The following is a 15,428-nucleotide window of genomic DNA, read 5'->3' as shown; positions in this document are numbered from 1 at the left end:
AGCGTTGAAGTTTCAGGATTTTGACCCAGTGATAGTGAAGGAATGGCAATGTACTTCCAAGTTGGCATGGTGTATAATGTAGAGGGGATCTTGCAGGAGTGGTGTTCCCATGTACCTTGCCCTTTTAGATGGAAGTGGCCTTGGATTTGGAAGGTGCTGAGGAGCCTTGTTGAAGTTCTGCAGTGCAACTTGTAGATGCTACACACTACTACTAAGTGTTGGTGATGGAGGGAGTGAACATTTGTGGATGTGATGCCAATCAAGCAGGCTGTTTTCTCCCAGCTGGTTCTTTCGTGCTGTTGAGTTACACTAATCCAGGCAAGTGGAGAGTATACCACCACACATTAGGGGGAGGCAATGGCCTAGTAGTATTATTGCTGGACTGTTAATCCAGAGACCCGGATAACATTCTAGGGACCCGAGTTTGAATCCTGCCACAGCAGATGGTGGAATTTAAATTCAATAAGTATCTGGAATTAAGAATCTAATGATGACTATGAATCCATTGTCGATTGTTGGAAAAACCCACCTGGTTCACTAATGTTCTTTAGGGAAGGAAACTGCTGTCCTTACCTGGTCTGGGCCTGCATGTGACTCCAGACCCACAGCAATGTGGCTGACTCTGAACTGCCCTCTGGGCAATTAGGGAAAGTCAATAAATGCTGCCCTTGCCAGCAACGTCCTCATCCCATGAATGAATAAAGAATAAAGAAACACACCTGAGTTGTGCTTTGTGGTAGTGGGCAGGCACTGGGGAGTCAGGCAGTAAGTAACTCGCTTCAGTATTCCTAGTCACTAAAGTCAACTTGAGGGGTTATATGATAGAGGTATAAAGATTCTGACAGGTTTGGATAAGATTGACGAAGAAAAGCTGTTCATTAGGGGACACAATAAGTTTATTGGATCGAGATGTCTGAAGTAGGTGAAGAAACCATTTTTTTTAAAACGAGTGGCGAACATGTGAGTAGTACTGACCGAGTTAAACCACCACCAATCATCTCTCTCTCTGATTGAGAGAGTAGCCCTATGGTCCTTTGGGACTGTGGTAACTTTGACTTTACTTTTTTACTGACCTGGTATCTGCAGTTTGTGAGGACAGTGGAGTGGAAGTGATCAGTGATTTTTAAAAGAGATGTTGGAAAGGCACTTGAGGAAAATAAACTTCCAGATCTACGTGGATGGAAGAAGGGGAATAGGACGTCTGGATCACTCCGCAGAGAGCTGGCACAGTCTTGATGGGCTAAATAGCTTCATGTTTTAACTGTGGATGACCAAAAGCCTGGTCAGAGAACTATGGATGAAGCAGCACATTAAAGTTTGGAAGGGCAGATTTAAAATAGGAAACAAAGAGGGGCATTGTTTGGAAAATAGAGAATGTTTATCAGACTTATTCCTGGATGACAGGACATACAAATGAAGGGAGACTGGTTTGGTTAAGACTATATTCACTGTAGTTTAGAACAATGAGGGGAGATCTCACAGAAACCTATAAAACACTAACAGGATTAACTCCAGAAGGATGTTCCTGGCAACAAGGAAGCGCAGAACCAGGGGTCACAGTTAAGGATACAGTGTAGGCCATTCAGGACTGACATGAGGAGAAATTTGTTCATCCAGAGAATGGTGAGCTTCTGGAATTCTCTGCACAGAACGTGGTTGAGGCTAAAACACTGACTCTGTTCAAGAAGGAGTTAGATATACTTTTTGGGGCCTAAGGGATCAAGAGTATGGGGACAATGCAGGGAACAGGATACTGAGTTGCATAATCAACCGTGGTTACAGTGAATGACAGAGCAGGCTTGAAGGGCTGAATGGCCTACTGCTGTTCCTATTTTCCATGCGGATATGTGGAAAGACAGAAAAGAATAGAGAGGTTCGAGAACTTGAGGCATGTCACGGAATTGCAGAGCAATGAACAGCAGTGGCAGCTGTGCAATTGCTGGAATTTGAGGAATGTAAATTCCCAAAAGGTTATAGGGCTGGATGTGTGTCTGGAAATGGGAGAGAAGAGGCCATCAACCTGCTTTCTCAGCTCACAGAGGAATTTAAAAGTGCAGTTGATGAATTTAAAATTAAGATTTTAGAAGATCAGACGTAAGTATTGGTTATGAGTACAGGGAAATGGCTACATGTTGGAATAATAACAAGTTTACGAAGGGGTGCAATGTGGTGGAGAGTTACTGGCTGAATTTTTAGAACAACGTTGAATTTGACGCAAGAGAGGAACAGATGCAACAAGAATGAGAATATGACAATAACTGCTTTTTAAACTCATTTTCTGCATTCTTTTACTCGATATCCATTGGAACCTCTCCTTGGTCATCGAACAGGATGTTCTGGTCATCCTGGGTGTGAACTTGACCAGTGAAATCGAATCCTGGATGATGAATCTTCATGTGATCTGTGATGGCTTTAATGGTTGGACCATATTCGATCACGCTGTTTCTCTGATTGCCAGTTTTATATTCATATCCTGCAGCATGCATTCCCACCAGCTCACCAGAGGAATTGAACACAGGGGATCCGGAGGCACCATTAAAAAAGCAGCTGTTGTAGGTGATCCTGTCTGAACTTTGGATTTCTGTGAAAGTGTATCTCCTGAAAACCTGCATGTAGTATTGAATATTTCGCTGTTGAATAGGGATAACGAAACAAGTGTCAGAGGATTTGCAAACACCATCAGGATGACCTATAATGTAGACCATTCCATTCCAAGGAGGGCAGTTTTTAGTTTGCCACAAACCTGAAGGTAGAACAGATGGCTGACCGTTGGGGATCTTCAATCTCAGCACTGCGTAGTCAAGTTCTGAGTTAGACACTTCAAACCACGGTTCAATGTTATACCAGCCATTGACAGGCTGCTGCTTCTCTTTGTAGCTAAAGTTTATTGTCATGGCCTTCTCTATAATGGTCTTCCACTCATTGTCAGGCACACCATCTCCTACCATCATCTTCACCACGTGGAAACATGTCAGAATGTAACTATTACCAAGGTAGAAGCAAGAGGCAGTCCCTTGATTCCCATTGTTATCCCATTGGACAAATCCAACAGACTCACTCAATCGCACTAGCATTTCATGGACTGTAATGGGAACTCCATCAGCTGCGATCTTCCCAAATTCTTTCTTGAGCAGATTCCATTCTTTACAGAAATGCTTCTTGCCTTTTTTCTTTCCCAAACGTTCATCAACCTGCTTTCTCAGCTCACAATGCAGCATATTCCTTTCTCCTGGCACACTGTCCTGCTCCTGTCTCTCCCTGGGGCTAGCATTGTCATTATTATCATCATTCTTGTTTCCTGCCTTATACTTTTCATTGCTCACTTGAACTTCAAAACATTTATCACGGAGGTCATTGACAGTGAGGGTGAACTGCAGACATCTGTGCCCTTCGACCAGGCTCCATACATTCTGCTTAATGATGGGCAAGAACCTCCCGTCCTTGCACAGAGCCTCTCGAATGGTCTCACCTTCAAAAGCATAAACGCACATGTCATGTCCGTCTTTTCGCAGGGACCCACAGTTGGTGATAAGTTTTGAACCTGTATGAAGATCGCCTCCTGTCTTTCCAGTGCTCTTGACATGGAATACAACACACTGCTTGCCTGAAGAGTCCTCATCCCGATAGCACACCTCACCTTTAACCCGGTAAAATATCACTTCGAAATGGGTCTTCTCTGGCAGACATTTACACGGCATTCCTAGATTGATGGCACCCATTAATCCCCTTTTCCCGATTAAATGGAATGTCTTGCCCTCACTTTTCTCTTGTTCTTTCTTGAAAACCACAGAAGACATGAGAACGGAATAAACACTTTCATTGGGTTTCCCTTTTGCCACATGCTCGATGCCATTACTCTGTAAGTTGAATGTGAATTCTTTGACTCTGTCTTCGTCACTGTTCACTGTAACCTTGCCCGGGGCTACTGCTGGCACTTTACCTGTGCTGGTTGAGCGATTCCATTCAGTGAGAGGTCTCCTTCTCTCAGGGTGAGGCCTTTTGTCCAAAACTGCAGTGGTTGGTGGATTTTCATCATTCCCCTGGAGTGGAGAGCAATCATAAAATCTAATGAAAATAGTAATGTTATACACAAATACGATGAGGCCATTCAGCCCCTTCTCCAGCCTGTTGCACGGGAACGGGTGGAGGCCAGACAACCTGCCTTTCCATTTGATTGAATTATAACTCCTATTGATTTTACCTCCAACTACTTGACTTCCTTTGGTATGTTTTAAAACCATTGGCCAATAAACTTCTTCAACCTCTTTTTTGACATTTTCAACTGAACCCCAAACTGAGCAGTTTTGTTTTAGGGACAGAGTTTCAGATTTCCTCTGCTCTTTGTGGAATGAAGTGGTTCCCGACATCAATTCCAAATTGCCTGGCTCTAATTTCAAGAATCTCCCCCATTTGTCTCGAGTCTCCCCATGTAAGCAAATAGCATTGATAGGGAGAAACTATGAACTCCTTGAAGTACCTTAAACACCTTGACCAGGTCACCATCAATTTTATATTTGGGATTTGCAATGTAATGGCTATGTTACTGAACTAGGAATACAGCAGTCTGAATTTACATCTCATGATTGCACGTGAAACAGAGGATTTAGGGGGCTCTAATTTTGATATTCCTTGTATACGTAAATGACTTCTGATCAATGAGAGAGATCCTATTTATAAAATCAAGGCCCAGATTTTTGCTGAGGCAAACAGTATTTCTGACATGGTAATCCTCAGGCCCTCCTCTACCCAAACACAACTTCCCCATCTTGAAGGTGCGGGATAGAGTCGAGTCATCAATCTGCGCACTCATGGTTTATGGAGGCAATGCCCATTGAAATATCAGCTGCTTCCACTCCAGTTTGTTTTTCTTGACATAAATACCTAAAACTTCAAGTGTGCAGATGAAACCGGGTTTGGGACCTTATGTATGAACTCACCCTGTGGAAAGGTAAGTTGCCACTTTGGACCTGGTCTTGGGACACCTATCAAGAAGAAATCGGGCTGCCCTTTGGAGGCAAGGTGCCCTTTGGAGGCAAGGTATCCTTTAGGAGTGGCAGAGTGCACATTTGGAATAGAACGTGTGGCTTTTGGGAGTGAAGAATGTAGATATGGTTGTGTGTGGAAGGTATGTAAACTTATTGAAGCTTTCAAAGGGACCTGGCTAGATATTTGAAACTCCAGGTGTTTTTAATCTTTAAATGAACATGTGTGATTTTTATTTCACTCTGTCTGTTAATATTAGCCTGAGGATTCTCATTACTGTATTAGCACAATGTCACTAGCAATGAAATCTTACAAAAACAATATGAAGTGCTTTCCATCTCAAAATCTGATTGACAGCTGCAAGAGGTGTTGGTCTTTTTGATATGTGACTGTGAATTTCAGTGTGTGTCTTCTTAATTCATTCATGGGATGTGGGCATCACTGGCCAGGCAACCCTAATTGGACAGGTAAGATTCAGCCACATTACTGTTGATTTGGAGTCACCTGTAGATCAGACCAGGTAAGCTTGGCAATTTCCAACAATCAACAATGGTTTCATAGTATTCATTAGTTGTTGAATTCAAATTCTACCCTTGATAGGTATGGTGGGTTGGCATAGTTGGTAAAGGGCAAAGATGGTACGTGGGGCCATTAATTGGAATGAGTTGGCACGAAGTTGGCTTAATGCCAAAAAAACAGGGAATTGTTATAGGTTGTAGGTTGGAATGGTGGTTTGCGGTGATGGGTTTGAGTGCAGGGCATCAGGTTTCAAAGCAGGTGACAATGGTTACCATTAGACTTCCTCATCCTAATTTCATACTTTTATTCAATTCAAATTGCATGAGCTCTCATGGTAGCACTCAAACCCATCTCCCAAAAACACCCCGGTGTCACATTTGGGTCGCTAGATTCTTTGTCCAGTAACATTACCACTATTCCACTGCCTCGCCCCATGCTAATCATTGATCTCTAAACATTGTGTGGTGTAGGCAATATCTAAGTGGTATTATCGCTCGAGTATTAATCTAGAAACTCAGCTAATGTTCTGGGGACCTGGGTTCGAATCCCGCCATGGCAGAATTCAATAAAAAAAAACCTGGAATTAAGAATCTACTGATCACGATGAAATCATTATCCATTGTTGGAAAAACCCATCTGGTCTGGCCCACATGTGACTCCAGACCCACAGCAATGTGGTTGACTCTCAGTTGCCCTCTGAATGGGCCTAGCAAGCCATTTAGTTGTACCAAACGCTACAAAGTCTCAAAGAAATTAAACCGGATGGATCAAGCTAGGCACCAGAAAAGATAACAACAGAAACAGCCCTGTTGACCCTGCAAAGTCCTCCTCAATAACATTTGGGGGCTAGTACCAAAATTGGGAGAACTATCCTGCAGACGCGTCAAGTAACAACTTGATATAGTCATACTCAACGGAATCATACCTTACAAACACCACCATCACCATCCTTGGATACGTCCTGTCCCACCAGCAGGACAGACCCAGCAGAGGTAGCGGCACAGTGGTATACATTTGGGAGGGAGTTGCTCTGGGAGTGCTCAACATTGACTCCGGACCCCATGAAGTCTTGTGGCTTCAGGTTAAACATGGGCAAGAAAACCTCCTGCTGATTACCACACAACGTCCTCCCTCAGTTGATAAATCAATACTTATCCGTGTTGAATAACACTTAGAGGAAGTGCTGAGGATGGCAAGGGTACAAAATGTACTCTGGGTGGGGGATTTCAATGTCCAGCACCAAGAGTGGCTCGGCAGCAGTACTACAGATCATGCTGATCAGGTCCAAATGGGCATAGCTGCTGGACTGGGTCTGCGGCAGGTGGTCTGGGAACCAACAAGAGGGAAAAACATACTTGACCTCATCCTTACCAGTCTGCCAGCTGCACATGCATCTGTCCATGACAGTATCGGTAAGAGTGACCATTGCACAGTCCTTGTGGAGACAAAGTCGCGCCTTCATATTCAGAACAATGTCCATCGTGTTGTGTGGCACTATCACCATGCTAAATGGGACAGACTTTGATCAGACCTAGCAAGTCAAGAATGGGCATCCATGAGGCACTATGGGCCATCAACAGCAGCGGAATTGTACTCCAGCACAATCTGTAACCTCTTGGCCTGGCATATCCCCCACTCAACCATTGCTATCAGCCAGGGGATCAATCCTGCTTCAATGGAGAGTGCAGGAGGGTGTGCCAGGAGCAGCACCAAGCACACCTGAAGATGAGGTATCAACCTGTTGAAGCCACCAAATGGAACTACTTGCGCGCCAAACAGCATAAGCAGCAAGTGACAGACAGCGCTAAGCGATCCCACAACCAACGGATCAGATCTAAGCTCTGCAGTCCTGCCACATCCAGTTGTGAATGAGTGGACGATTAAACAACTCATTGGAGGAGGACACTCCACAAATATCCCTGTCCTCAATGATGGAAGAGCCCAGCACATCAGGGCAAAAGATAAGGCTGAAGCTTTCACAGCAACCTTCAGCCAGAAGTGCCGAGTGGTTGATTCAACTTGGCCTCCTCCAGTGGTCCTCAACATTACAGATATCAGTCTTCAGCCAATTCGATTCACTCCATGCGATATCAAGAAACGGTTAGAGACATTGGTACTGCAAAGGCTATGGCCCTGACAACATTCCAGCAATAGTACTGAAGGCTTGTGTTCCAAAACTTGCCACTCCCCTAGCCAAGCTCTTCCAGTACAGTTACAACACTGATATCTACCCAAAAATTGTCCAGGTATGTCCTGTACACAAAAAGCAGTACAAATCCAGCCCGGCCAATTACCGCCCCATCAGTCTCCTCTTGATCATCAGTAAAGTGATGGAAGGTGTCAACACCAATGCTATCGAACAGCACCTGCTCAGCAATAACCTGCTCAGTGACGCCCAGTTTGGGTTCCGTAAGGGCCACTCAGCTCCTGACCTCACTACAGCATTGGTTCAAACATGGACAAAAGAGCTGAATTCCAGAGGTGAGGTGAGAGTGACAGCCCTTGACATCAAGGCTGCATTCGACCGAGTGTGACATCAAGGAGTCCTGGCACAACTGGAATCAGTGGGTTATCTGGGGCAAACTCTCTGGTGGTTGGAATCCTACGTGACACATTGGAAGATGGTCCTGGCTGTTGGAGGTCGGTCATCTCAGCTCCAGGACATCTCTGCAGGAGTTCCTCATGGTTCACAGCCCAACCATCTTCTGCTGCTTTATCAATGACCTTCCCTCCTCCATAAGGTCAGAGGTGGGGATGTTCGCCGATGATTGTGCAATGTTCAGCACCATTCGCGACTCCTCAGGTACTGAAGCAGTCCACGTTCAAATGCGACAAGATCTGGACAATATCCAGGCTTGGGCTGACAAATGGCAAGTAACAATCACGCCACACAAATACCATACTATGACCATCACGAATGAGAGACAATTTAACCACTGCCCCCTGACATTCAATGGTGTTACCATCATTGAATCACTCACTATCAAAATCCTGGCGGTTATCATTGAGCAGAAACTTAACTGGACTCACCACCTAAACACAGTGGCTACAAGAGCAGGTCAGAAACTAGGAATACTGCAGCAAGTGATTCACTTCCTGACTCTGCAAACCTGTCCCACCATCTACAAGGCACAAGTCAGGAGTGTGATGGAATACTCCCCACTTGCCCCTGGATGGGTGCAGCTCCAACAACACTCAAGAAACTCGACACCATCCAGGACAAAGCAGCCCCCACTTGATTGGCACCACATCCACAAACATCCCACTCCCTCCACCACCGATGCTCAGTAGCAGCAATATGTGCTAATTAGACGCTGCACTGCAGAAATTCACCAAAGATCCTCAGACAGCACCCTCCAAACCCACAATCACATCCATCGAGAAGAACAACGGCAGCAGATATATGGGAAAACCACCAACTTCAAATTCCCCTCCAAGCCACTCACCATCCTGACTTGGAAAATATCGCTATTCCTTCACTGTCGCTGAGTCAGAATCGTGGAATTCCCTCCCTAATGGCATTGTGGGTCAACCCACAGCAGGCTGACTGCAGTGGTTCAAGAAGGCAGCTCACCACCAACTAGGGATGGGCAATGAATACTGGCAATCCAGCAATGTTCACATCCCACAAAATGAAGAAGACTTTTTTTTAAAAATCCCTTCTTGACAATTCATTCACCTCAGTCCACAGCAGTTTGTCCTTGTTAATCCAAAAGAAGGAAAATTATCCAGAGCTCTTAAAGAGTGCTACAGATAAAGTGGACAGGGAGATGATGTCACTCCTAGTAGCCCTTTAGAACTGAGATGAGGAGGAATTTCTTCAGCCAGAGGGTGGTGAATCTGTTGAACTCATTGCCACAGAGGGCTGTGGAGGCCAAGTCATTGAGTGTCTTTAACTCAGAGATAGGTTCTTAATTGTTTAGGGGATTCAAGGGTCACGGGGAGAAGGCAGGAACATGGGGCTGAGAAACATATCAGTCTTGATCAAATGGTGAAGCAGAGTCGATGGCTAAATGGCCTAATTCTGCTTCTCTGTCTTATGGTCTTAAATATCTGTCTTAAATATCCTGCCCCTCTTTGAGCGGTGCCAATAATTTGGATAGTTGAAGACTGTAATTTTAACACACCTATAGCATTTGTAATTTTCCTACAGATTTTTTTGTTCTCTCTCTCTCTTTCATTGATGACCCACTGAATGCAAACATTTGAAATCGGAGCAGTAGTTGTCCATTCAATGCCCTGAGCCTGCCTAAACTCGTGGCTGATCTGATTACTACATTTTCCCACCTCACCCCAATAAGTCCCTTGCGTATCAATAATCTATCTGTTTCTGCCTTCAAAATATTCAAAGACGTTACTTCCACTTCCTTTTGAGGAAGAGGGTTTTTAGACACCCAGCAGTCTCATGATACCTCTAATGTTTCTTCAGATAGATTCTGTCCTTGATCTCTTCCGGGCATCCGGTCTCTCCATCCCCGTAGTATTCCCCTTAATTTATCTGGCCAACCCTCCAGTTTATTTCCTTTTCTATCTTACTTGAATATATATCCAGAAATATACAGAATCCAATCACGGATCATTTTAGTCAATTATTGCCATAACATTATTCTCTCAGCTGGCAGTAGCTCACCAACCTTTAGAAAGGGACGGATGCTCTCCTTTCCCAGTGGTAAAAGTGTTTTGGATTTCCTGTGTGGTGTACGAGGCATGGCTCAGTTTCAGCAGTTATTGCTGGGGAATGACAGACTGTAACATCCTGAAAAACAGTGATTTATAAGGATGAATAATGCACAGACGTTCCACTGTAGTTTGGATGTGGGAGAAGAACTTGTAAATAGTGCAGGCATTATAGGAAAGAACAGAGAAATAACAGGGAGGCCATTCAGCCCCTTAAATTTGTTACACAGGAACAGGAGGAGGTGATTCAGCTTTTTATTGAGCCTGTGACACAGGCACAGCTGGAGGCCATTCAACCCATCAGCTTGTCACTGAGGAACAGGAAGAGGCCCATTCAGCTCCTTCTCAAGACTGTTATCGAAAGAGGAAGGGGCTATTCAGCCCTTCCCCTTTCCATATTTTTTATCTTGTAACCCTTAGGTCCTTGTTGTGCATGGGGTCTATCAGTCTCAGTTTTTGAAATTTTAACTGGATTTCCTGCTTCAATAGCTTTCAATAACCTGTTGGACTATAACCTGGTGTCGTGTGATTTCTGACATTGTCCACCCCAGTCCAACACCAGCACCTCCACATCAATAGCTTTTAGGTAGTGGGTTTCCCTTTCTGAGAAGATGTACTTCCAGTTTTCATCCCTGAACAATCTGTCTCAAGTTTTCGGGTTCTGCTTCATTGTTCTGTTCTCTACCCACCATCATTAGAAAAAGTTTCTCTTAAATTAACCCCATAAACTCCTTTTAATCATTTTAACCACTTTGATTCAATCACCCCTTTATCCTGTGTATGGCTTGGTCATATTGGAATTATGGTGACTGAACGAGGAACACAGAGGCCTGGAGTCATGGCCCAGAGACAGGCTCAGATTTTCAACTCACAACTGGTAGCGATCTTAATGTTTTGGAAAGCGGAGTTAGTCAGGCTGCATTTCCACCTGGAGCGTTCCATCACTGTTGGGTCTGCCTACGGAGGTGGGACGCCCAAACACATTCTCCTTAGGGCTATCAGAGGCAAAGTTTCTATGTGATGGAAGGAGATGAGTGATTCAATTTGCTGTTTTGGTCAGGCTCCTTAATACTACGCTCAATGAACTGTGAGACAGCCATTCGCCAAATTAAGCAGAGAGCTTGAGAGTCAGACAAGGAGGACACCGAATCAAGCAGAGGGACAGTGAGTGAAGCAGACAGCAAGAGAGTGAGTGAAAGACAGGAGATTTAGATGGGCTTTGAGAAAAAAAAATTTCACCCAGAGTGCCTGAGAAGATAACTGAGGCAGGAAATCTCTCAACCTTTAAAAAGTGCTTGGGTGAGTACTTGAAGTATCATTGGAACTAGTGTTGATCGTAGTATCTTTTGGCAGTTCAGACTTGATGGGCTGAAGGGCCTCTTCTGTACTGTATGATTCTAGTGCGAGAGGCTGCAGGGTCCTCAAGTGGAAAATGAGCTGTTGTTCTTTGAGCTTGTGCTCTCGGGCTCCACATCGAGTTTGATAACTTTAGAGCCTGAATTTCTCCTTCCATTTTTTTTTTACCTGCCCCACACCCAGGTCCTGTTATGACATGGGTTGCTTTTTGCAGTATCATGCATTCCCATGTACTCCTAGGCCCATTATCACATTATATGTATTACATTCAGCACAACTAAGCTACTTTCTCACTCCTAGCTCTTGCTATAACTAATTGCGCTTTTCTTCTATTCTGGCCTGCTCTCCATAATCTCATTGTTTATTGCTCCTTTCAAATCTCTCGCTCGCTCATGTGCTGTGTCTATCTTTCAAAACTCGCTCCTTTCTCTCTTGCAAGCACACACACATGTGCACTCTGGTGCTCTGCCTCACCTCCCTCCCCACTTTGACTTCAGCATAATCACCACTTTGTCCTACCTATCAACAGTCCTGATGAACAGCCACTGAACTTGAAACATTATCTGTGCTTTTTCTCCACAGATGCTGCCAGACTTTCTGAGTTTCAACAGCAATTTTTGTTTTTGTTTCAGATCTCTGGCAGCTGCAGTCCTTCATCTCCTTTTTGAAAACCCATGCTTTGGATTCAATTGCTTTATGGTAGAGAATTCCACTGGTTCACCACACTCGGGATGAAGACATTTCTCCTCATCTCAGTCTTACATTGTATCGTTGGACTATGACCCCCTGGTCCTGGACTCCCCGTAAACAACTCCCTGTGTTTACCTTGTCTAGCCCCATTAGAATTTCATAGGTTTCTGAGACTTCCCCCCCACGCCCCAACACTTTAATAAATCCCAGTGAATACAGTTGTAACCGATTCAGTTTCTATTTGTACATTAGTCCTGCCGTCCCACAAATCAGTCTGCTAACCTTTTATTGCAATCCTTCTAGGACATCCTTCCTCAAGGAGACTAAAACTGCACACAATACTCCTGGTGTGGTCTCACCAAGGACCAGTACAATTGCAGACGTCTCTGCTCCTGTACTTGAATCCTATCGGTATGAAGGCCAGCATACCATTTACCTTCTTTAACCTCTGCTGCACTGCACACTTATTTTCAGTGACTGGTGTACAAAGAAACCCAGGTCACATTACACCTTTCCTTTTTTCCAATCTTGGGCCAATCCAATTATTATCTGGCTTTCTGTTTTTGCTTCCAAAGTGGATAATCTCACATTGATCCACATTATACCTCCTCTGCATTCACTTGCCCACTCACTCAAGTTCTCCAAATCACACTGAAACATCTCTGCATCCTCCTCACAGCTCACCCTCACACCCAGCCTCGTGTCACTTGCAAACATGGATATTGAAAGATGACAGATGTGATGCAAACATTGGAAGAAGTGATAGCCAGAAATAATTTCATGAAGATGAAGGGTATGTTTACAACATGAGAGGATATGGTACAAGACAGACGAGCATGACACACCATGATAGCAGATCTGTGGCAAGGTCTTAAGCAGCAGGAGCTTCGTACAGATGCCAGTGTTGTAACTATATTGGAACAGTTAACTAGGGATAATTCAGGAGCACAGATCTTTATTACTAGAATAGTAACATGGTCCATGCATTTTGCAAGTGTTTCTTTATACACGAAGATAGAAATTAGAAGCAGAAATAGGCTATTCAGGCCCTCAAGCCTTTTTCACTGTTCTCTAAGATTGTAGCTGACCTGTTTGTGTTTTGAATTCCACATTCCCATCCTATTACTCCCTTGGTCCCAGATGATCTTTGATTCCCCTGTCTGAAAATAATCTATTTATCTCAGCCTTAAAAATATTCAATGATACTGCCTCCATCCTCTTCTGAGGCAGAGTTAAGGTGCCACAATCGTCTGAGAGAATAAATTTCTTCCTACCCCTCTGCTTGAAGGGCAACCTTTAATTTGTGAACAGTCATCCATAATTTTGCACGCACCCACAACAGGAATGAGCCAAAAACAGAAATTGCTGGTGCAACCAAGCAGATCTGGCAGCATCTGTGGGGAGAGAGCAGAGTTAATGTTTCAAGTGCAGTGACCCAGAGAAAACCCTATGAAGATGTAGCATTTCATTTTCTTCTTGGGAAGCCTGCAGTGTCTAGAACTGAACGTGAAGTTGGATAACTTTACGGCCTGATTCAGTACCTGTGTTTTTTAACTCACTCACCACACACTGGTCCTATCATTTATACAGGTCACTTTCAGTGCAGTCAACACATTCTCTCCTACTCACAGCTCTTATTATCACTTAGTCAGCTTCACTTCTGTCCTGGCCCACTATCAATAAGCCCCTCATTTATTATCTCTTTCATATCTCTCTGAGCTCCATTTCTGCCTATATATTCACTTCTTCCTCACCGTTCCCCTCACCCAACCCCATCTTCAGCATAAATATCACTTTTCTCTCGCTGCTTTCCATTCTGATGGAGTCACTGGACTTGGAGACGTTAACTCTGTTTTCTCTCCATATATGCTGTCACACCTACTGAGTTTCACAAGCAATTTCAGTTTTTGTTTCAGATCTCTATCACCATTCTTTGCTCTATTGTAGAGGAATGACCCAAACAGACTGGAGACTGTTTGCAAAGGCAGGAAAACTTTGTGAAGAAGAAAGGTGGTCATTTCCACTGATACTGTAATGGACAGATGTATCTGTGAATGGTCAACTGATGAGGACCTGATGTAGGAGGTTCACTAATAGTTTCAGGCCACCTTTTACCTAGTCTGTCCCTAAATGTATCTCTAGAATGCAGCAAAATGGCAGACTCTTGGTTACCCTCTGAAATGGCCTAGGAAGACCCTCAGTTCCATCTCAGAGGCATAAGATTGAGCAGTAAATGCTGAACTTGCTAGTGATGCCTCAACTGATCTTACAATTAGACCGTGCAAAATATCCTCAATTTATTCCTTTTGACGTCTGTCTTATTGATTGTAACAGCCATATCAGAAAGTACATTTCGAAACCCAGAGACAGCAATTGCCCATGTGTTTGCTGTGACTCATCTGGGCGGTGGTGAGCTCCACAGGATATACTGGGCCTGAGCCAACTGCTAAGTGCATTTGTTTTTGTTTTTAACTCGTCCCTCTCCTTCTCAGTGATTTTGGCCTTGTTTAACCTTTACTCCCAAAGGTCTACCACCAGTGTAGACCCTATCCCTGCATTTTATCATTAACCAAAAGCCAAGGCAACATTAATTCCTTCTACGTCTCTGAGAGCCAGACTCCAAAATTCAAAGACAAACACAATATTTTAGTGACTTACAAAAAGAAATGGACCGGAGGAAGCTTCAGCTGCCAGACTCCGAAAGGTTTTGCTGAAAGGCGGGAATATTTGAATTCTTCCTTTTTTTAAGTTTAGTTCGCAGTGATTGGTCGCTGATGGGCTTGGTGCACTCTGACCCGGAAAACCTTTCCGACCATTGAACAGAGTCGGAACTGCAAACCCACACGTGCTGTCCCATGAACTCACTTCCCTGTTCCCTAGCCAGTTGGCAGATGCGGGCGTATATATCAGTATAAGATCCAGCATCTTATTTCACAGACGGCTTAATCCTTCCCACTGCTTTCTCTTTAAAAATGAAATGGGATACTTTGATTTAGAATCCCAGAAACATACAGCGCAGAAGAAAACCTGAATAGCCTGTCCCTCTGCCAACTCTTTGCACGCTGTATTCAATTAGTCACACTCCACTACGTCAGCTCCATAGTCCTGTAAATTTTTGATACATGTCCAATTGATCATACTTTGCCTCTTCAAGTACATATCCCGTCACCTGTGTACATATTCATTTCCCAATACCTCCATGC

General features: G+C 44.1%; 1 protein-coding gene across 2 annotated transcripts; it reads right to left on the bottom strand.

The window, feature by feature from the left end:
* Positions 1 to 676: 676 nt before the first annotated feature.
* Positions 677 to 14,930, bottom strand: LOC109914633 (serine protease FAM111B-like). Of its 2 annotated transcripts, XM_048620877.1 has the most exons (3): positions 14,884 to 14,930; positions 10,137 to 10,258; positions 677 to 4,040 (listed from the first exon to the last, which is right to left on the bottom strand). In XM_048620877.1, the coding sequence occupies exons 2-3, from the start codon at positions 10,209 to 10,211 to the stop codon at positions 2,289 to 2,291; spliced, it is 1,827 nt and encodes a 608-aa protein (XP_048476834.1). In that variant the 5' UTR covers positions 10,212 to 10,258; positions 14,884 to 14,930; the 3' UTR covers positions 677 to 2,288. The 2 variants fall into 2 exon arrangements, with proteins under 2 accessions (XP_048476834.1, XP_048476835.1); XM_048620878.1 differs by lacking the exon at positions 14,884 to 14,930 and having other exon boundaries at positions 10,137 to 10,260.
* Positions 14,931 to 15,428: the final 498 nt, after the last annotated feature.

Source organism: Rhincodon typus, chromosome 48, assembly GCF_021869965.1.
Source record: "Rhincodon typus isolate 14 chromosome 48, sRhiTyp1.1, whole genome shotgun sequence".
NCBI lineage: Eukaryota > Metazoa > Chordata > Chondrichthyes > Orectolobiformes > Rhincodontidae > Rhincodon > Rhincodon typus.
This window is presented reverse-complemented; position numbering and strand designations above follow the sequence as displayed.